Source organism: Hylaeus anthracinus, unplaced genomic scaffold, assembly GCF_026225885.1.
Source record: "Hylaeus anthracinus isolate JK02 unplaced genomic scaffold, UHH_iyHylAnth1.0_haploid 11997, whole genome shotgun sequence".
Taxonomy (NCBI): domain Eukaryota; kingdom Metazoa; phylum Arthropoda; class Insecta; order Hymenoptera; family Colletidae; genus Hylaeus; species Hylaeus anthracinus.
In genome coordinates this window covers 4,645,660-4,668,836 of record NW_026534344.1, presented here as the reverse complement: position 1 = coordinate 4,668,836, position 23,177 = coordinate 4,645,660, and the positions used below count along the sequence as shown (strand labels likewise).

Here is a 23,177-nt window from a genome sequence, read left to right as displayed (position 1 = left end):
CTCGAACTTACTTGTACTTTAACAATCGGGGTTCTCGAGCAACAGTCTAGGCTTTCGCGCGATAATCGAGTCCCCCAGCTTAGTCAAAAGTCTTGTATCTCTCCTTAAGGGTCGCATTAGCTAATCTATTCGACCTCTTCGCACGTTTGCCAATTTTCTCGAATGATTACCCACTTCCTGACGATGAAAAACGTGTTTCGCGGCAAAGAAAATAGCACAAAACCGCCGCGGATTAACCACGGCGCTCGTTACCGTATGCACGCTGGCTATTATAGTACGCAAGCGTGGAATACCGAAGAAGCTTTCACTGCAAGATGTTGTCGGCTTCCGGTAGCGTAGTGACACTTTTTAGTGGGACGTTCCATTTGAATTCATCGTACTCCAGATCGAATGCGTCGCGCTCGAGGCGAATTTCCGGTATGCAAGAGCCACGACGAATTTTAACGCGCCGACTGCCGGAATAAAAATTCGTGAAAATTTCTACACTAGCTGAAATTTCGTCACGGGACTATTAAAAATTAGCACGAAAGCGGAAGGAATTTTGCTCGCGTGAACAGCTATGTCCTACGCAAACAAACATGCGGCAACATTTTTATGAAACTCGATTAACGTGGCGAAGTTTTTACTAGTAAATTTCTAAGATAAATTATAAATAAATAATAAAGAACGAAATGCTTGGAATTACATTAACGTTGGATTACACGAAACGTACCTCGTTCCAAATTTGTTACATAGCATTCAAGTTACGATGGATACTCGAACACATTTCTCGGATAGACGACGATACCAGCAGAATAAAAATGCTGCCCGATCCAGTCGATTATGCAATCTCTTCGGCTGCGTCAACGGAACATCCGGGTTAATTAATTCAACGATCTAGAGGAGATATCGCATTACGCGTGACTGAAGTGTACGTGAAAATTATTAAAAGCCGATAAGTATACGCGAGGTATGACTCGTTAAGTAATCATTCGTACTGGCAGCTGCTGTCCAAACATACTGAATAAACATATTTTACCCGAATACAAGTTCTGTAAACGTTTCGCGACGAGTTCGATCTGCGAATGCTCCAAACTGGTGAAAAGTTGTACGACAAATCGCGAGAAATTTCAATTGGCGACGGTTAATTAACGCTAAAATTACCGAGCAGGCCAATTTGATCCTTATACTTCAAACTTCTTTTTAAAATCACTCAATTAATTGAGCATAGATTGAGTATAGAGAATAATTAATTCATGTACCAAAACGACGATAAAATACATCTGGTTAAATTGGAATTATAAATAATTCAATACAGAGGCATGGAATTAATATCTACACCTAATGTATTGACAATGCTTTTACCACAATTTTTAAGGTCAATTGTGACAAAGATTGATTCTATCGAAATATGAAATTTTCGTTTGCTATAAGAAGTCATATAGGAATTCTTCGTATCAACGTGTTCTGAATTTGATCCAAGGAATTCTCGAGTCGCAAAATCGAAAGTGTTTGGGCCTCAGTGGCAGAATGAAGAAACAGCACGAGAGAAAAACATACCGTTAGCAATACCCGTTTCGCTTTCGTGGTACTAGGACACATACCGCAAGAGACCTTCCTCATACTGGATGTAAACAAACGAAACTGTGCCCGGGAGGTAAACACGCGAAACGTGATATTTCACCGAACGTCTGGATTCTACCGGAGACGAACGTATCTCAATCTCTTATTACGAAAATAATTTTCGCGACTCCTCTTTCCTAAAATCCCAGAATTTGAAACAAATCGTCGAATTAAATAATAAAATACACACCGATTTAATACAAATGAAATTAAAATACATTTAAAGTGCGATTACTAGACCGCGGATCTTTATGCATTTATAGAAAATTTGAATGTGCAAGATACTACAAAATGCAAATAATACGCAAGAATATAAAAAAGATCGAAAGTAAAGTTCACGTTATAATGTTTGCAGAATAAAATAAATTCCTATTTAAGTTCAATTTTTATAGGAACGTTCGCGAATATTTTATTTTGCATAAAGATCCGCGATCTAGCGATTACTTAATTCTATTCTATGGAGTTCACTAATGGTTTCCTTTTGTTATACAAAATTTAAGAAACACTGTTTCTGGAACAAGAGAAGAACAAAGAGGGAAACGAAATTCACCGTACGACCTTCCAACCAGTCTAAGGTCATTGAAAAACCAAGGACTGTTTAAATCATTTCCGGATCCCCCGCAACCTCAAACCCTCTGAAGGTCACCCCACAATGACTCCTGCGACCTCCTTTGTGTTTCAAAATGACATCAGAACGAGTACAACAGTTTCGTGCCGCGCGAATAAATATCAAGTGACACTGAAATCATCTCAAAGGCAAAATACGAAATAAATTTTACTCATTGCTGTTCTTCTAACACATTACAAGTATTCTTGACAAGTGTCAGGCGCAGAAATTAATTCTATGTCTTTACATTTGCATAATTACAACTCCAGTTTAAACAGAAATATTTACTGGCCATTATGGTTATGTTAGAGTACCAGTATTCGTACTATTAAAACACACAGATTGCTTCGACATTTTCTTTTATACCTATATGAAAATAAAACTACAACCTCGGAAAAATTAAAAGTTACACGGCTTTTCTTTAGGAATAAACGATGAGTTTCCTTTAGAAACTCAGAATTAATTTCTACACCCGCTATATTCCCCACGATCGTCCCATTTCGAATATTATTCGCGTACATGTAACATGCCGTGCTGGTCGCACCTATCGCGAACAACAATGATAAAATAAAAACAACACGACCTTCGTAACCTGGCGCTTCGTTGTTATGATTGCGTACTTCGACGGTAGGTATAACGACGATAACGTTTTGTTTGCCTTGTTCGCGCACGGTCGCCTAACCGCGACGAGGAACAAAAATTCGTCTCTAGCCTTGACTCTACGGCTGCAGAAAAATCATAAATAATTCACTCGAAACTAATCACAACAAAAGAGTGCTCCTTTAACGTGTAACGAATAAATAATCGTTCAGATTTCATTGGCGGAATTATTTAACTAGATACGAATGTTATCCATTTCTCGTCAGCATATCGCGATATCTCGATCATGTTAAAATTCTCTAGCAATGTAACCGCGGATGTAATTGTCTCTCGGTGGTTTATCGGGTCGGCGATGCAAAACCATGGTATCGATAGCGAACAATGTCGCGTCCTACGCGATCCGCATCTTGTCTCAGGCGTGTCGACCAATCGATACTCGGAGCCATTGCTCCGGAAGTGATCCTTTAGTTTCGAGACGGGCGATTCGAGTGACGTCATATCGAGCGAAATACTATCGATAGAAACGCGAGCGTTGGCGTGGGCTTGCATAATGGGCGCGCAGAAGCGTTAAAAACTTTAAAAAAGGAAGCACGCTTGGTAGTCTCGTAATATTCTCATTGTCTCATCGGCTAGTATCGCGTAGAAATCGAGAGTCGCATGTCGCGCCAGCTAGACCGTTGAACGTGATATCGACCTCGCAACGAAAGTCACGGATGGGCGAAATTCTTCTCTAGATTGAAATTCCGAATAGCTAGTGAAAGATAAACGCGATAATGGTGGTGTTACTTGACAATTATTTGAAAAATAAAAGCAGTAGGTCTTTCGTAATTTATATTGACAAAATTAGTATTATGCAATATTTTTTTTTTATCAACACAGATCATTTCCTGATTAATATTTATATAATATTTCAGAATTCATATACCGATGGAAATGTACGATGCTGTTTTAGTAATAGATAACGAACTATTAGCTACCATGGTAAAAAGTCGACTAATAGGCTATCGGTAAGTGTTAACACCACAAACACTTACCGACAGGAAGCAATTGGACATGTAATTAAATTTTTTATTTTTTATTTGTATTACTATCATATAAGATTTATTTTATCTAGTGGATTCGTGTCCAGATTAATAAGTATATAATAATATTTGAAAATTCAAATAATGAGGAAATCATGTGATGCTATCTTAGTAATAGATAACAAAACATTGGTTACCACGGTAAAAACCCTATTAATAGGCCAACGGTCGGTAAAGTGTTAATAAGCGCAAAAATAATATTCGAAGCAGCTCTGTAGGTAACGAGTTAGTAAAAATTGTTTACTTCATTGTATTAGATATTGAAATTAATTCTTGGTTTCTGCGTTACGTCATCTATAACACTAATTTCAGTAGAAATATTTACTCGCTATTTTGTCATGTTAGAGGAGCAACCTTCATCGTAATGAAACACAAGACAACTACATTAAAATAAATTAACAAATAGGAAGTTCTTAAGAACCCCTACGTTAGAATCTTAGACCAAAGTTTCATTTCATGGTAGAGCCGCCCCTGGTGGTATTTCACCGACGCAGGCATCGATTTACTCGCCACGAGCATGAAAACTGTTACTCAAATAAAATAATAAAAATCATTATTACTAAAACAATAAAATTTATATTTCCAGGTTTTCGAAAGATTTGGCTTTGATAAGTAAAAAATGAGATCACGTTGTTTTATCATCCCGAAAAAAGTACAAGGCTCTCAAAAAAATTCGGTTTGTAACTCTACTCGCAATCGACCAAGCGGTCACCATTTTCAATACGTTCAATCTGCCTCGAAACCCTTTTCCCTTAGACTACCTCCAACTCTGCGATGTAAAAGACATTCAATGAAACGTTTCTTTCTATAAACTCGATCATTTAAAAATATAATATGATCCACTTCACTAGTCTTACGTAAGACGTAAAAAAAAAAAAACCGGAGAAACTATAAAAACAGAAATCTAACGAAGAAGATATATTTGCATGAATTATAGCTCTTCGAACTAGTAAAATTCAAAAAATTTAATGCCTGGAACGCTAAGGAATTCCAAAGTTCGGCTCACGATGATGTTTCAAGGAAAACTGAAAGCTCGTTAAAATGTAAAAATAAAGTATGCGTAGTCCGGAATACAGAGTATTCCATGCTATTCAAAGGTATCGGCGTTTTAGTGTTGCGGCACTTTCGATACGGCAGACACATTACGAACAGGACGCAAGAATAAATTTAATAAATCAAATATAACATGTGGGCGTACGTGTACCTAGATATTACCGATCGTGCATCGCGAACGTACACGTACGCTCACCGTAAACGACTTGTCCGCTTTCGGAACAACGTGGCGTGTACCTACGCCCTTTGTAACTGTCTAGTTTTAGAGGGCGTATATATACGCCCTTTGCAGCGAAAGGGTTAATGACATTTTCGACATCGGCGCACGCTCCGAATCGCGCGTACCGTTCGCACGTAGAGGCAATGTCGCGGACACCGCGCCACACGTAGCCAAAGCGACACACGTTCGTGCACACGGACACGGAGCCGCAACCGTATTCGAGTTACGTAAGACTTTACCTGCATCAGAGGTAGAACCTGGCCGGGATTGACGGATCTGATCGTCCCGTTTCTCCATGCCGGCTCGTCCTTCGTCGTGTTACCCTCGAGAACGCCGACTTTCCTTTCCGGTTCCGGTAATCGCGGCTCGGTGTTGCGGTTCACCTCCTCCATGATAGACAATCTCGTTCACGAAAGGTGACTCGGTCTCACAGTGGTCTCTTTCCGTAATCGTGGGATAGCTAGAACAAGTATGGTTCGTTCGTGGTGATACGATCGATCGACTCACTTCGAGATAGAAACGGAACGTGTACCACTGAAGGTGTTCTTTGGCCGCGACGAAATTCTACTCTTTACGAACTTTACACTTTGGCGTGCTCTAACGAGACTCGCGTATCACGTGGTCAGGGGCACGTACGGAAATCGAAGCCGGAACTCCCGAAACTTCTCGAAACGCGCACAGTACAATTACCGATGGACGATTAGGCGTGAAGGAGTACGCGACGATGCGTGCTCTCGAAGCTGACGGTGACCAAACTCGATGACGATTCGAAAAAGAGCGACGAAACGACCGGCGGGATTCGACACTGCGAGAACCTCGTGCTGCTCCGTCGCGGCGTGATGTCGCCCCACCCGAGTCAAGTCGTACGCCGCGTAACTCTCCCCGCTCCGGTGCAAGCCTCTAGTCGCACGTTTGCCCGAAATCGCCCGAAAGCCGACGTCGACGTTTCGATGGAGCAGCGCCAATGGCGACCGCGGAAAATCGAAAACGTTACCACCGACGCGACCATTTTTACCTCAATTAATTATCCTACGCTTCATGTAGACTACTGATTCTTCGAATATGGTATACACGTTCCGTTTCTCGGCTGAGATTAACATTAACAGACACTTTAGAATAGATAATCTTCAATGTTGAATGCAAAGAACGCGGATTATTAGTTAACTGCTTTTTCGCGCGCTCGGAATTTTCCAGACCGTTCTGTAATTGGCGGAAGTTCTACAACCTCGAGCCTTGCACTAACTACGTTGTTCAATATGCACTTCCACATGTGGCGCCATTTTTGAACGAAGAAGAGTACTTAACCCAGACCAAACCCAAAGAGATTATCTTTTTGGCTCTACCACGTTTTTAAGGAATTTCTTACAACAAACGTGAAATGATTCGGTCGAAAGTCGACGTCGACGTTTCGGTGGAACAGCGCCAATGGCGACCACGGAAAGTCTAAAACGTCACTAAACGACGCCACGGGTCGCGACAGCTTTTTACCTGAATTAATGAATCCTAGGCTTCACGTAGAGTACTGATTCACCGAATATGATTACGCGTTCCGTTTCTCGATTGAAATTGACATGCTGGAGACACTTTAGCGTTGATAATCTTCAATGTCGAATGTAAAGAACGTTGACGATTAATTAACTGTTCTGCAACTTGCGGAAGTCCTACACCGCGCTCCTTCGAACATTGCACTTACTACGTTGTCTAATATGCATGTTCACCAGTGCAACGTGGCGCCAGTTTTGAACGTTCAGAATTTCTTACCACTGACATGAAGTGATTTTATATAGAATTTATATTTAAGTTTAAAAAATGATTAGAACATAAAAAGAAATAAATTAGAAAATATAGTGTTTACTATTCTGTTTCGTATTAAAGTATCGAATCGTAAATATTGTAATTTAATTAAAATTTAATATACTTTAACTTTTACTTTACTCGAGAGTTATCAGTGATAAGTTCAATTAATTCTTATATTAACGAGCTCAAATTTAACTTCTTGATATTTTTCACGAGAATCACAAGACGTTTACCGAAAGATATCATTTTTATTTTTCAAAGATTTCAGAATATAGGTTTAAAAATAATTTCCTCGCAATTATTTACAACTTATCCTTTTATCGAGAAACGTTAAAATGGCCAAACAAGCTTCTTGAGTGGCTTGATGTATCAGGCCACTGAAATCATAATGGAAGAGATAGGAGATGTTATGAAATATGTTATCTAAATGTGGTTGATTCTGCGTCAAATTGTGTAGCAGGTCGACAAATTTTTATACTTTAAATAATCATAGATCGCAGATAACAAATTGATTATATTTCTGGAATAGCAGGTGATTATTTCTTTTTCTCCTTTAAATAATTATTTCATTAACAATTAATTTTAATAATGCTATCTTTATACCGGATATGAGTACTTTTATAAAATACCAAACTGCGCAATTTTTGAACAGCTTTGCAGAAGATAAAATTACTGACAATTCGACACACGTGCACGATTCATTTGCGAATATTATGTTTCTAAACCTCGGTAGAGAGTGTGCACAAGTGCTCTGTTACAATTATCACCAAATATTTATCAAAGTTTAACTTATCAAAGATAAGTACAGATTCGCTTTCGTCTAAACTTACTCTTAACATCCAAAAGATAGCGAATCTGACATTTAGTCGTGCATCAATATTTAAATTTGCTTTGCCTACACAGCTCGCCATACATTAGAATATCAATAAAGTATGCTCTCGTTCCACCCATTCTTAAAAAAGAGCGTTAATTTTTCAAACTTGTTAAATGCCATTCCAGTATAGCTGCAACATTCGTTGCGTAGGATATCAGGCTCAAATCTAAATCAGCTTTTGCTCACCTTTGCATCCAGTTTAGTATGAATATTAACAAATCTTGGAAGAAATTTTCATTTGAAATAAAGGAACATCTACATAATTATTTTTGAAATGAGATCCATGATTCTCGTTTATGTCTTACGGAAATTCATATAACGTACGTTGGTATTAGAGATCAGATATATTTTCACTTTGCAAATAGACGAATATGGTCTTTAGGAAAACAGACGTTTTGACAAACGAATGTAATAAAGGATGTGTCATATCGACGGTGAAAAACAAGTGAAAACAGATTCTTTCTCGATATACTGTTTTGTAATACCACTTTCCTCACTTTTACCATGATATATTAGTAACTATACGGTGACTTATCATGACTAATTACAAATTAGTTTGTCCACGACTACGTCCATATGTTCTTGTCAGTTCAGTAATAGAAGACAACAGGATGTCTCATCACTCTATCTTCTATCTCATCTCGGCACTCTTCATCATCATTAATGTACGAAAGGCCATTGATTATCGAGACGGCCATGAAGTGTCTAAGGGTATACATACGACGAGTGCACGCATGGGTGCGTGAAAACGACTTGCAAATTTGTTGAGAAAAATTCTAGCTTAGTAGAAGAAGCCATCACGAACGAGTACACGTCATGCTACTGTCTAACAAAATTGTACAACATCTGTATTTGGCCATGTGCTAATTAACCACGGTGCTACCCACCCTAATTTACACGTGACGTTTCATCCGCAAATACTGTGTCATCCGTGTCCTACGCACCTTGCGTCATTCTGTTAGAACGTTGCATATGAAACGGTCAATATCATGAACACTTAAATTCCTCAGAATTTGATAACAAGTACTGGCATATGGGTTTTATCGTATAATCAATTTGATGCTTGAAACTGTTTGAAGAGGCCACTGGATTTGTTTCGTCGATCGTATCGCTACAAAATGAAAGATTCAAATCATATTCGAGGACGTTGATGTGTACCTTTCTCATACGAATTTAAATTGGAATGTAACGTTGAATTGACAAATTGTCTGATTGAAATAATATCTCGAATGGATAAAAAAAATAATGCCTTGTCAGAGACAACACACGATTACTCTTCGATTTTGCTCACCCCCTACCGTATAGTGCGCATTACATTATCGATAAAGATATCATTGGGACAAGTGCACAAGTCGTCAATGTATTTTGCTGAAACAATTCAGACATTGTGCCACCGGAGCTGATACCGATCGCTCGATTCAACGACTTAAAAAGTACACACAGGTCTCACGTATTCTCTATACTCGCATTGTATCCACCTACAATCGTCAGAAGTGTGACGTTACGCAAACCAGCTAGCGCTAGCACACGTGAACCCGTTATGTCACAAGCGAAATTTTCATGCGCGCGACATTCTCCCCGGCGAACGGCGGAGCAATCTCTTTAAAATATTAATTCGTTCGCGCAGCCTCGCGCCGGCCGATAGTATTTTTCGATAAGATAAAAACGCAGCTGTGTGTTTGAAAAGTAGCGCGAACACGTCACCGGTCGATGGAAATTTTTACGAATTGCCTGAAACGGTGCACGCGGAAACGGTATTGACGCGAGCCACATCATTCGTGGAAATGCCGTTCCGCGCCAATGTTGTAAATCACAGTAGTAAAATCGCCATTCGTTGCGACGATGCTTGAACTTTGACCAACTGGACGCTGCGCTTGGGTGCATCCCAATTGTTTAATACTCGACTTGTGAAAATAAAATACGATTAATGAGCTTGTAAAATAACGGAGTAGAGAAACTGCAGAGGATTTGTAGAGAGAGATTGATTTTGTCAACGATCGTTTTTCAGTTAATCGATCAACGCTGAACAATTTCAGGAGTAAAAAATCAAGGCCTCTGATAGGATCGAAACGAAAGACAAGATCACGTGCTCGCGTTAATGTTTCCGCTGATCTAACCGGTCATCGTAAACTTGATAAGAGACGTAATCAGTGCGGTCGACGCTTGAGTCGTACGTTCACTCTCACCGTTTCGAGATTGGCGAGCTGGATAGTGGGGACGAGTCTCGAAATATTGGGTCATCCGGAGAGTTTGTAGCGATTTTCAATAGTTGAATAGTGTTAACATAATTCGAACCTTGGATAGTCCAGAAATTATAAAGTGCACGCGTAAAAGATGCAAACTTGGAGAATAATTTTTGGAAGTAAGACACTTGGAGAAGAAAACTGAGGAATGGGAATCCCATGCTTACAAGTTACAACTTTCTGTGGGTGTTTAGCCAGGAAGACTGATTGGGGCATCCAATTACAATTCTGACCATAATTGCTATGTTGTGGCCGCCTCAAAAACAACTCAAGAAGACCTCTAAACAAAAGTGGATATTGTAAAACAAAGAAGAAAGTTTGATCCGGCTCTAGCAGCAACCAAGTTACATTTTTCTCTTTCTTTGTTACAATTATTAATCCCCAATCATTTGACTTGTTCTCGCGCTTAGCTGAGTGGAAGTGGCGATATTCGAAATGGGAACAGATTGAAAATCGTTTGGCGAACCGTACTCTCGGAGGCGCATCGATTCATCCTCGACTTCCGGTCCGCAGCATCGAAAATTCGCCATTCGTTGATGGCTGCGTGGGGATCGTTGCCATATGTTAGCGCGCAGCTGAGCCGTTGCTCTATTCCCGCAAAAATCGGCTAATAAAAAGGCAACTCGTCGACCTTCGATATAGTCTATGCCTTCGTGGCGATTGGCTCTCGGTGTACCTCTCTTTCTCTCCCTTTCTGCTTCTCCTGGGCTGCGTGTGCTTCGCCAGTGTGCACCGTTGCCAACTTTCACGTATCATAATACACAGTGAAAGAATGTGGTTTCCCTTTCAAATTACAAAATACTGGCGCGAGCAGTATTTTGCCCGCACACTTCTCTCGATTATTCGGCGTTTTCTCGTGCGATTCGCATTTCGATCAACCGAGTAGGACCTTGGGGGCTTAAGACACCTTCTCCGTATTGTCCCAGCTGAGTTAAATGCATTCGAGTTTGAATAATTGAAACTGAGTTCAGAAACTTGTTTCAAGAGTACAAAATTAATTTAGACTAAAAATATAATTTAAATTACATCACTGGGCTTATGCAATAGGAAGTAAACTTTTTAAAAAATTCCGATCGCTAAATCTGAATACCACTCAGGGTCATTCTCTGCAGCATACCATCCGCCGTGCTACAGCGTTTCTGGTCGTTCATTATTCATTCGCGTCGTCGGTTATTTCCGCATAAATTACGTGTGGCGTAAAAACTGTTAGTCTTTCTCTTCGACGAGCTTTCCAGACATTGCTAATCGCCTCGACGCGCACAGATGGGTAAGATTCTCGTTTCTACTGACATTTTGAGTAACCAGATGAAAAAGTAAGAACTGCTTATTAAAAGGTACAGTGTCAAGAAAAAATATTGTTCGAACTTCTAGTATAGATGATACCACTCCATTGAGCACATATGTACAGCTCAAGTTCCCAGTTAACTAAGATATAATTATGTATAACGCATCAGTCCCAATCTATTGTGCACATAAAATGCCGTCCATCTCTGTTCGGAGACGGTCGCATCGATCGTACCCAGAGAAATCGCCTTCTGTCGACGAGTCTCGCCTTCTCCCAAGGATACTGTGCAACACCTGAGACTGAAGCCTTGATTAAGATATTACGTTGCCACGCATGGTCCACACGATCGGGCGCTCGATTTTACAGCTAAAGACAGACTTGACCCACATACACCGTAAAAACCAGTAGACACGTCCGTTCTAATTGCGAATATCGATTCGACGACGGGGCTAACTGTTACCTGGACCATCGTCTTTGTCTGTTATGGCGTGTATCATCTTTCGTGCCATTAATTTGAACAGGAAAGTATTCGCGCGCCCTGCTATGGGTGAAACTGGGTCAGGGACGCGGGTCGTGCACCAGCGAACAATAAAAGCTGCAGCTCCTTTCATCACGCCCGCTTAGGGAAACGTGGAAAGAGACTTTGTCGCGACGGATCGACACCAAGACTCCAGTAGGATTGAATCAGTGAAATAGAGATGAGTCTAAATCTTGGCTTGACGAGTTTTCCTGATTGTGTGGTAGGAAGAGGCACTTTCTTATTTGCTGACAGGAAAAACAGGAACATTTTGGGTATTCAATGATCTTCCTCGGGAACAAGGTAACAGAATCTGTGAAATGAAAAAAAAAAGGATTAGAGACTCAGAAAATTTCAAAGGGAAGTTGTAATAGGAAGTCACAGAATATACAAATAGTTCTGAAAAATTATCTAATTATTAGAGGCAAAAAAAGAAAGAATCTTCCTAGAAAAAATGGAAATAGGTGGAGAATAAAAAAAAGTAATGAAAGAATTTCTTTAAATAGTCTACTGTCTACTGAAAAGAAACGAAAATTGAAGGTGATCGCTAACCATTTCTCATCTATAAATAGTATGGAATGTCTACATCTACTAAAGCTTTCAAAGAGAACATTGAGAGTACATAATATGTCTTGTGTACTTATCATACAGTGACTCCTATGACCCCTGCGTCATAGTAATTTCTTTCTATTCTCGGCGGCGACACTCATCGTTGTCTTCTGTTACACTTTATGAGAAAGTAATGTCTTTTGCGATTAGAAAAATAAGAAGTTGGGATCACGAACCAGGAACGATAGAAAACAAAGTGTTAATTGTTAGACTACGTTATCCGATATGTTACAAATGATTATGGAACAATTCAACTTATTATAGGAATTTAATCAGAGAAATTTAAAATATTACAAATAACATTTGGTTTATTAAGTTAACAGCTATTAATAATTAAACGAAAAATAAGTCCCGTGATGTCTAAGGTTGAGTATCCTTCATCGAAGTCAGTGGGAGTTTCTTAGAACAATGAGACTCTCCCTGGACCAGTCCTCGAACACGTGACCCGACGACGGTATATCGAAAATGCCAAAAATCGATCCAGCATGTCCTCGCGTGGGTGTCCTACAGGCAACAGGTTTCCGTCCTATTCCACTGTGCCATGCTCGCGAATAGAATATCCTTGCTGAATATCAGTAGTTCAGAACGTTCCTGACAGCCGCGAAACATCTCCACTTATCAGGCAAATAGAACGGCTCGAAGACGTGGGGAAAGGGACTGTCCCAACCCGTCACCCTCTGTACAGGTGCCTCCAGGTTCAGGAAACATTCCTCCTATTTTGCAAATTTTTCTCATCAATATATGAAACACTTATTATTAGAGACTTCGTGCAAGAGCAAATTGACTGCCTAACTCTCTTAAAACAACCACGCAATAATTAGCGAGAAACGCGTTCAACGTCGAATTTTTGAACCAACATTTAAATAACAAATTTCGAGCCAACCGTTCGCTGATTTAGCGCTAGGATTAGGGTTTTGCAAGGTACAGGTTTGCACATCTGAACAAGCCGAAGCGTATCGAACCGTCACGAAGTGTGCGCAAGTGACGTAACAGAACGCGTGTAATGATATCCTGCCACATTCCAGCGATGCATTGAACATGCATCTAATGCATTTTCGGCGACGAACGATCGTATACGCGGCACGTGTAAATAATTTCGTAACTGAAATACTTAGTCTCGTTTAACCGTTAGGCATACCGACGCGTCGATGACCAGGCTGAATTATCGCGAGGCACGCTGCAATTACGTAAAGTTATCTCGCGATACACGACATAATTGCCACGATATTTTCAGCAACGTTACTCTTCGAAATTACATCGATTCAAATGATCGAGTTCAAACCGATCCTAACGTGGCTTAGCAGTTTTCCACGTCGAGGTGCATCAATTTTGAAATTTTATCGCGTTGTTTGTACAGCTTTGCGTTTACTACGACCGTGTAGACTGTAACAGTATACGTAATATTTATAGCCACTTTCTCAGAGAAAACGTAATAATTCTTGAATAAATTATCGTTCGCAAACAAAGGCGTTCGATGAACAGAGTGGTAGGAATACAAACAAGAAGGTTGAGTGGAATACAGGTAGGAGGAGCTTGAAGCAATTTCCGAAGTGTTTTCATAAGCAGGAAGAAACATGTTAGAATAATTGCATCGTTTAATTAAGAGTAACGAATTGGAAAGACGCAACTGTGTATTCTTGACCTTTCTTAATTTTCATAAATAATTTAGAAGACGGAGACTTTTACCTGAATAGTTGAGACTATTTCTGCTCCAAATCCACTGGTCAGCGGTGCTTCATGGGCGACCACAACACGGCCCGTTTTCTTCACTGACTGCAACATATATACATATCCAGCGGTAAAGGGTAAACTCAAATAACACGTCAAGATAATTAACACAGACAAAGAAAATTCAATTTCCCGATGGTCGAAGTTCTTTAAACAGTATGATCATTGTGCAAAGCAAGGCTCCGCCCTGGTTCAGTCACCTCCAAATCGATTTGGTATTGAGCATTTTAACGACTATTCCACCTGACGACTGACCGAGATGTATATCAAAATGTCCTTGTTTCGTAGAGGAAATGTCGCTAAGAAAAAGTTCTTGTTACCGCCGTAATAAAAACACTTGTTGAGCGAAAATATCTGCCAACAGATAAGAACTGAGAACTTCATGGTCCCTTGCTCGTACGTATCAACTCCAATGTGGAGCTCAGCAAGGATCGTACGCGCAGCGCATAAAGCTGTATGTCCTAACACATGTCATGAAGGGTAATTCGTCGAACGAGCGGACCGTGCCACGGATCAATTCGTGAATGATTTATGCCCCGTCCCATACGAACGGGCATAATAATAATTTATACGCGGCCAAGACGGTAAGTGATGCATTAATATAGCGAACGGATCGTTCCGCCGCGACTATCCCGTCCACCTCAGCCGCGATCGACGATAGAAAACGAGCGATCGGTGGCCTGTAATTAAGACACGTAGGCGCGCCTGCGTGTGTGTGTGTCCCGTTGTAAATCATTAGGAACAGCGACTCGATAGTACGCATGACTGTGCGCCGCGTACAGGTTTCTGTGACATTTCAGATTTCAGCTGACCTTCCCTGCAACTTTCAGACGTTACGGTCCCCGCCGGGATTCGCCCTTCTTAAATCCCTTGCACCAGCGGCTCTCAAACTGACCGCGTCGATCACGAACACGTAGATCTCTGGAAGCCTTCAGAAGAATTATGGATTAATTGAAGTCGTTCGAAATTTTCTAAAATATAAAGTGAAACGGAGTCGATGTAATATTGAAAAACTCAATAGCATCGAGGTTCCATATATAGTGTTTATCTATTAAGAGGTCACGGCTGTATTGAGTAAAAAATTAGAGTTAAATTCACTCCAGGAAATCTGCCAAAGATTGTCCCGTGTCAAGAACCTCACGGAAAAGTCAAGTTTGAGAAACACTGCCTCTTACTTCGCAGCGTGTACCGGTTCCTTTTATTTCATTTTTTTTTTTTTTAACATAGTCGGTCACGGGACCGAAACGTACACAGTTTAGTAATTTGCAATAAGACCTTTCCAAGTAACTTTTTTTTATTTATTTAACGACTCTACTCGCCCTGGCGAAACAGAATACAAGTTCTCGAAGACATGACACATTATAGAGGAGGCAAGGTGAAACGACAAGGTTCGGAAAATTGCTGTTTTACGGCCTAATCGTAAACATTAGTGCTTCCATAACTCCGTGGATATTAAGTTGTTTGTCAAAGTTGGTATTAGTACGAAGAAGCGACGATATGTTTGTTCAACTGCTTTACAAGATAGCATCGATGAACGATGATGCTGGAAATTCTTATCTATATACAAATTTCGAGCAACGAATGAAAGATAAACAATTTTTCATGCGATATTTGCACGATATAAATCAATAATTATGTGGAATACAATGCCATAAATGGATACAGATGAAAGAAAGACGGACTTTATACTTGTATACATATTAACTCAAATTTTCTTTTATTATTTGGACATACTGTTTAGTCAGTTAGACACTGTTTGCATTCTACTTACTCGTGGTACATTGGACCAAGGAGAAGGTGTCTCTACTACTAACGTCGCCAGCGTCGAATGGATGGACTACAATTACTACATCTGCTCAAGATAGTTGCTAAGAAAACCTATGCTCTCAACTGTTACGCGATGCTGCCTATTTTATATTGTATATTTGTAGATACATACTATTTAGATAAATATAGAAATAAATTTCAGATTGTAAATAGATATCGCTTACATCTTCAACTTAGTAATTTAAAAAAAATCGAATGAACGTAAGACAAAGTTTGCATATCTTTCTACCTGTGACATAGCATACTACGTGCAATAGAGGATATTGAAAGCTTCTTTTGAAACGTGTCCCATTTGATTGTTCGGTTTATCTAGAAATACCTAGCATGCCATGCACATCAAATTGCAACTTTAGCATTTCTGCAACACCTTCGACACGATTGACGATTAAATGACGGTAACATTTCATTTTCGAAAACTATAATAAAGATTCACTGATTACGAATGCTTTACGCTGTAAAAAGGCGACTGATGGCAAAAGAAAAATCGAGGAAAAACCAGCGACATACGTACAAACGATTTCTTCGAATAACCGCATTCTGCCGATTGTAGCGATGCGAAAATGTTTATGGCGCACAAGCGTGATTAATATTTACAGTTTCCTGACTTGGCTGCGTTTAGATTTACGTTGAAATCAATTATTAACATTTCTGTGCTCCTTTAAAATTAGTCAAATAAGAATGGAAACGTTGGATACGATTACAATTCAACAAGCAAACTTATTTTGATTAATGAAGAGGACTCAAGTCAGACCGTAGTCTACTTCTCCATTTGCCTCTAGCGCCTATATCTGTAATTCAAGTTATAAACTGATTGAGAACCTAATCTGTCGCGGCTAGTCAACGACATTTCCACGATTATCGTATTTCAAGATCAGGATATTTCATAATTCGACACCTTTCAGGATCTCCGTTTCGCAGAAATCGCGGGGGACTTTCCACTCGGATGGCGATTTTGCCGCAAGAGCGGTGACGTTCAAAGAACATCATCGGTTCGGCGAATCCGCGAGCGTATCGAAATTACGCGAAACGGGTTTTCAATTACGCTCACCACTTCTTTGGTTCATGTGCGGACGCGTACAGCGACGTGTGAGCGCATACCGTACAATCGGCATATCATTACGCGGCTAAAGATCGATTAGCATAAATCAGCGCGATATTAGTGGCCGCGGCAATCCGTGGCTATCGTAATTCGGACGAGTGAATGTTGCATTTTTTATCAATTTGCGAATTGTTGCATGACGACAAGAGTTAAAGTTTTTATAGGAGTAGATCCGAATGAAAGAATACGTTTGTATAGTATGTTTATGTATGCATTAGTTTCTGTTGAAAGTTCACGAGGACTGACTAAATGGTTTCATGTTTCGATTCAGATTTCTAGAAAATCAAATTCAAACGCTAAAAGTGGCTCAGACGTGGTTGCTTGAAGCGAACGATTTATTTATCACTGGAATTCTAAGTATTATTCTCTCGAGCAGCCTGACAACAAAGTATTCGACGAGGACAAAGTTTTTATTATAAGGTATGGAGACTTCTGTCACAATTGCTACGTTGTACACGTTCCTAACAGGCAACACAGGATTGAACCCGACCTTAAAGTCACCTAGAAATTACAAACAAATTATAGTTTCCGTACAAGCGATGAAAGTACAATCTTCTGATAACACGTATTCAACTTGTTGACGATAATTTAAACTTTCCGAGAAGTAACATTCCTCTGAAAGGAATTTAATTTGCAAATCCTCTGAATTATTTCATTAACTTCAATAATCTCTACGTTTAACGACAGTGCCAGCCAATCTAGACTGGTATATGAAAGGTGTCATTGGCGAGCCTTCGCGCGTACTTCAATCAAGTGGCCTTTTCAGATATTCCTTATTCGTAAAAATTACTATATAGAATGTTCATGTTTATACATAACGAAGGAAGAAGCTGATAAAGCGCTGAATAAAAGCGCGAAGACATTTGAAGGCATAGGAAAGCTTGAAGATGTAATATTATTTGAATGTAACAACTAAGAACACAGTTCGTTTCGTTAACTTGAATTTACCAAAATAAATATTATTTTATATAACATACCTCACAGCTCAGCTGAAGTTTTATCAATGCTAACATTGCGAAATTCAACCTGTCATCGTTTATAAACTTGCCTCGAACAAAGAACGCTTTCAGTGTTTGATAAACGACACCACAAAATCGCATTGGAGCGTCCAGTCGCGTTAAAAAGAAATCCTCTTTGTATAACGGGTTAAATGAAATTTACTTATCTCTATAAATAAATACTCGAATTAAAATACAGTGTCTGTACGTTTCTCTCCCACTCTCTGTTCGCTCGGGCGAAGGCCACGAGCCCACGTAATACGCTTAAACGTAACAGCGCCGCTTAAACGTAATGCATGCACGCGATCCGGTTGCATTAACGCATGAAAACGGAGCAAATTATAATGACGAAATTACCTTGCAAACGAGTTCCGCGTCCCAAGGTAGGATAGAAACGAGGTCTATCACCTCGCAGGATACGTCGAGCTTCTCCTGGACGAGATCGGCCACCTCCAGCAGTACGTGCACCTGAGTGCCCCAGCCCACGAGTGTCACCGCCTCACCTGTGTGAAAGTGCAAACGTGTACGTACGTGCATGCCTCCGTTTCACCTTATGCGTGTCTCGCCAATTACGACTGTGCATGTGCGTTCTCCCCGCCAACCTCCGCCACCCTCTGGCTGTGTATCCTGTTGCAGGACCGGTCATCGCGTGTACTGTTCCAACGGTTGGATAATGAAAGGACGATTACGGCCGATAAATATTATATTCTCGAATGAGTGACCGAGCGGTTCTCGCGTTTAATATGGCGAGTGCGGGTCGTGACACTCTTTAAACATCCCACGGTTGAATTATTAATACCTAGCGCGGAGTAATTGGCTGAGACCACCTACTGGAACCGCTTTATCAAACCTCAATGTTGTCACGGAATAATTGTTGAGACTAGTACGCGTTGTAATAGGTTCATAATGGTTTGTCAATCTTTGGCAAGCAAGTTTATGGTCAAATAACGTGTTGATTCTGTGGTTGAGACACATCCTTAGATCTAGAATTGTTACAGTTACAGAGTTGACAGTGTAAGACTGAGTACATTTGCGAGTAACTGTTCAATGTATAAATTTACCAAAGACCGACGAACCATCATCGCCAAAAATAATGCACGTACAAGATCTCATTAGCGAAATTTCTTGTAGTCAGAGTGAACGTTTTTGCGTTTGCATACTGATAACCGCTCATCACCGAAGATATCCGCGGAATCAGTGTTTACGAGCGCGTAACAAATAATTTATTCGCTTAATTAGCGGTTGGTAAACGACGCTGTAAATTTCGCGGGCTAGCCACCAACGACGAAGTCGTGAAAGCTGGACGACGCTGGATAAAAGTCGTTACGGTGAACATGGAAGAAGATTGATCTATGAGCGCTGGACGCTTGAAACGTTGAGGCTAGCGATGGGAATGACGTCGAAACACTTGGATCGATGCCAGCCGGTAAATTATAACGTGTTCTTAAATTTATGAATTAGTATGATTAATAAAAGCGGCACAATTTAATAAAGTAAGATTTTTCAGAGGAGGTGAAAAACTGTTTTCAACAAATTCCTAAGTCATGTGTTTACTGATTCCTCAGCATCACTTAAGTTATCAACAAACTGTGGGAACAAGTTTTTCCATACACCTCATTTTGTTTCCTTTACAACCTTCCAGATATAATCAAGAACATATCAATTATCATGTAACAACTTTCTAATAATGATTACAGTAAGTAATCTTACAATGAAAGACCTTGCAATTATCTTGATTACACGTTTGGCATTATGTTTCATACTAACTATGTCTATTGGCGACTTGAACAAATATTTAATGACCTTTCACGATCATTATAGCGAATCTTTGTAAATCGAGTGTTGCCTGTACTTCCTATGGAGTACCTCGATATCGAATTGCTCGAGCATCGTCGATACCTATTCGTATCAGTTCCATCGCTAGTCGAGACAACGTTGTTACGCGACGCACGAAGTGAAACCTATACTGGGGTTCCGTGGATCTTCCTGAACGCCTACCTTCTCTCACAACCTCAGCCTTGCCGATCTCGATCTTGTAACGATCCGTCGGCACATCGTCGATCGCCGTGCGGTAAAGTATTTTCGGCTCGAACATGATGCAGGGATCCGGCTCTTCTATGCAGCTCAACAAAAGACCTTTCGCCTGTCTCGCTCCGCGGGGCATAACGATCTGAAAAGGACGTTCGGTTACATTTCATTGCGCTCAAGAATTCACTCTGAGCACATATACATTATTTTTAATTCAATAATTTCTCCCTCCATAAAGAATTATAAAAAATTACAGAATACAAACATTATATGCTTTATTCGTTATTTTTTTTTAATACCTGTCTCTCAAGATGCTAGATTCCCGTGTATTCCTTATCAGCCTCGAGATGCATAATTTATAAATAAATGAAGACGAATAGTATAATTCGAAAAAAAAGAAGATCCTTCGTTTGAATGAATGAAATTTAAAGACTGATTAAACAGTTGCAAGCGCGTCGTCGTTTTCGATACGATAGATAAATAAACACGTGGGTACGTTGTGTTGCGTTTCGTCTTTGCTTTCCAACCTGGTACATTGAAGAGTACGCGATCTTTCGGTTTCAGGAAATGTCGACGCTATGTTGCGCGTCGCTGTTCATGTAATCGAGATGTATAGTGTCGGTATACCGTCGCGTCGGTGTACGATGGAAACTTTCTTCATGCATACGTAGAGTACATGTGTCCTACAATATTCATGGAATCTCTTCCAGAAAGTTAAGAGCCAACGACTATAGCTAACGCGCGGCAACGCGAAGGCTATCCTTGAGCATAGAAATTCGCTCGCGATGCTTCGACAAGTATTTACATTTCGTCTTTACTCGTCGATAACCTGTATCACCGACACCTAGTTCCGGTGCTCGAAACATCGTATCAACAAGCCAGGCACGATCTACGGACGTAAATTGAAAGAATATTTGAAAAAATTGACGACAAAAACCTTTTCTAACAGCTACTTTAACCTGCCAGACGTTTTCAGCAATGACAACTTAACCCTATCCCAGCCCTATCACTTAAATATACACTCGAGTAATGAACCTGCATGTAGGCTCCTATCTTTGTTAGGATTTTGTTTTTTGACAGCGTAGTCGTGATTGACACTTATGTATCCCTGATATTTCTTACCTTCGAGATATTTCATGTAAACCAGTATAATAATTTATTTAGGGACTGAAATACCTTCATATTTATTTATTTATTCCTTTTATTTAACGTCATTAGTGCATACGCACGCGAGAATGTTCATATAAGCGATGACAACTGTGCGAAGACGATACATAACCTCAATCGTATCCACTGTACTAAAGGAAAATATGTCACTTTAGGCTAAGAACGAATGTATTTTACCACGCTTTTCTCTTACCTTTGGTTAATGTCTACTCATACATTACAATTCTATGAGCTGTCAAGAAAGACGTGAAAAGCTTCGATCGTTAATTAATCTAGAAAGCTTCGAAAACAATGCGGATGTTCAAATCATTTCGTTTCAAACCGCATCACATCACGTTTGACAGTCAAGATAGTCGATCGCGATCTCACCTATCGGAGATTCACAGAAATAATTAATATCGACATAGGATAAAGGAATGATTTACTTCATTCACCTAATTGTTCATTTTTTATTCGGCATTCTAACATCAGTGGAGTCCAAGCGTGTACAATTGTGCCCCAGATATCGAATTCGAGGCTTTCTTTCCAAAATGTGTCGTTCAAATCATTCATTTTTGCTTTTATAATCAGATTTTAAAAACTATAGCATCGATATGCTGACAGCTACGAACTTTTATTCGCGAATAAACGACTCTCGAAATTTCCATTGTCTCCCTTGCCAGTAGTATTCTTGCAAAGTGAGCTCGCATCATGGCGGATTTTACGGATCATAATTTACGGAACTTCTTCATCTTTTCGAATTAGATGCATCTTTGCTCCACGATGCTTAGAAATGTAAAGTAGAGATGGGACAAATTTTATTCGAATAGTTAGTTATTAACATGTACAATTAACAGCAACTTTTTGCGTAAATTCCATTGAATGATTACTGACGCCTGTCGACTAATGCCAATAATTATTCTACCTTATAATTATTCTACCTTGAAACGTGTAAATTCAGTACGTTGAATTTACCAGTTTCAAAATGAAATGATTATTGACGCCAGCTATCAGTTTAGATGAAAATCATTTTTTTTTTTCTTGGAATTTTTTTTCTTGGAATTTTTTTGTATTCAATTTTTATTCTCATAAGCTTTCATTCGTTTAATGTCAAATATAATTTCATTTCATGAGGTAGAATACAATTTTTACTAGACATACAAAGGAGTAACAGCTATGTATCTCATTCGTTACTTGATAGAATCATCTAGATAAAAATTTTTCCCATCTCTGATGCGTAAGTAGTTCTTATTCTCATGGATATTACACACCTTCAAACCTGGAGTGTGTGCGAAATATGCTTCTGGGCTTTGCGAATGATAAAGTGCACCATGACCTACAGCGCCACAAGGTGTTCGAATGGTCAATTTACCACAGTCGAATTGTCCTCCACTTCGGTATCTTACCTTGGCTGCTTCGTTTACTAGCTAAGGATAAAGTAGGGTCAGTTATCGACTGTCTATAAACCAAAGTCGAATAGTACCATCTTACAGTTGCTAAATTACCGATCAATTCAACATTAGAGTCTTTAATACCACCTAGCGGTTCCACAATGAACTACTGTACTTAGAGTAATAACGCGGGTTATATACAGGGTGTCCCAAAAATGTTGTAACACCTTGAAAGGGGTGGTTTGGGGGGTGATTTGAAACAACTTTTTCCTTAGCGAAAATGTTGTCCGAGGCTTCGTTGAGGAAATATTAACGGAAAACACTGACCAATCAGAGTGCGCGGATACCGTTGGAGCGGCCGCGGTAGCAAAGGCTATATGCTAAGCGGTCGCGCTCGTACGCGAACAAGCGACTCGTCGCGTAACGAAGGACATTGGACGCGGCCGCCTAGCACGTAGCCTTCGCTACCGC

General features: G+C 39.9%; 2 protein-coding genes and 1 long non-coding RNA gene across 6 annotated transcripts in view; 1 reads left to right on the top strand and 2 right to left on the bottom strand.

Annotated features, from left to right (window-relative positions):
• Positions 1 to 6,029, bottom strand: part of LOC128889549 (terminal nucleotidyltransferase 5C) — a 120,724-nt gene extending 114,695 nt beyond the window's left edge. The window contains exons 1-2 of one of the 2 annotated variants that reach the window (XM_054147270.1): positions 5,697 to 6,029; positions 5,404 to 5,624 (exon numbers count right to left, since the gene is read on the bottom strand). In XM_054147270.1, coding sequence (XP_054003245.1) covers positions 5,404 to 5,556 — 153 coding nt within the window. In that variant the 5' untranslated portion in view covers positions 5,557 to 5,624; positions 5,697 to 6,029. Of the gene's footprint in view, positions 1 to 5,403 lie in introns of both variants that reach the window. The other variant, XM_054147269.1, reaches the window with a different exon arrangement.
• Positions 1 to 12,155, top strand: part of LOC128889553 (uncharacterized) — a 133,220-nt gene extending 121,065 nt beyond the window's left edge. The window contains exon 3 of the long non-coding RNA XR_008460465.1: positions 12,145 to 12,155. This is a non-coding gene — a long non-coding RNA (uncharacterized LOC128889553). The remainder of the gene's footprint in view (positions 1 to 12,144) is intronic.
• Positions 12,156 to 12,738: 583 nt separating this feature from the next.
• Positions 12,739 to 23,177, bottom strand: part of LOC128889551 (2-oxoisovalerate dehydrogenase subunit beta, mitochondrial) — a 12,878-nt gene continuing 2,439 nt past the window's right edge. Inside the window, exons 4-8 of one of the 3 annotated variants that reach the window (XM_054147274.1) lie at positions 22,587 to 22,742; positions 20,140 to 20,311; positions 18,499 to 18,644; positions 14,176 to 14,262; positions 12,739 to 13,202 (exon numbers count right to left, since the gene is read on the bottom strand). In XM_054147274.1, coding sequence (XP_054003249.1) covers positions 13,062 to 13,202; positions 14,176 to 14,262; positions 18,499 to 18,644; positions 20,140 to 20,311; positions 22,587 to 22,742 — 702 coding nt within the window. In that variant the 3' untranslated portion in view covers positions 12,739 to 13,061. The other 2 variants (XM_054147275.1, XM_054147276.1) reach the window with 2 other exon arrangements.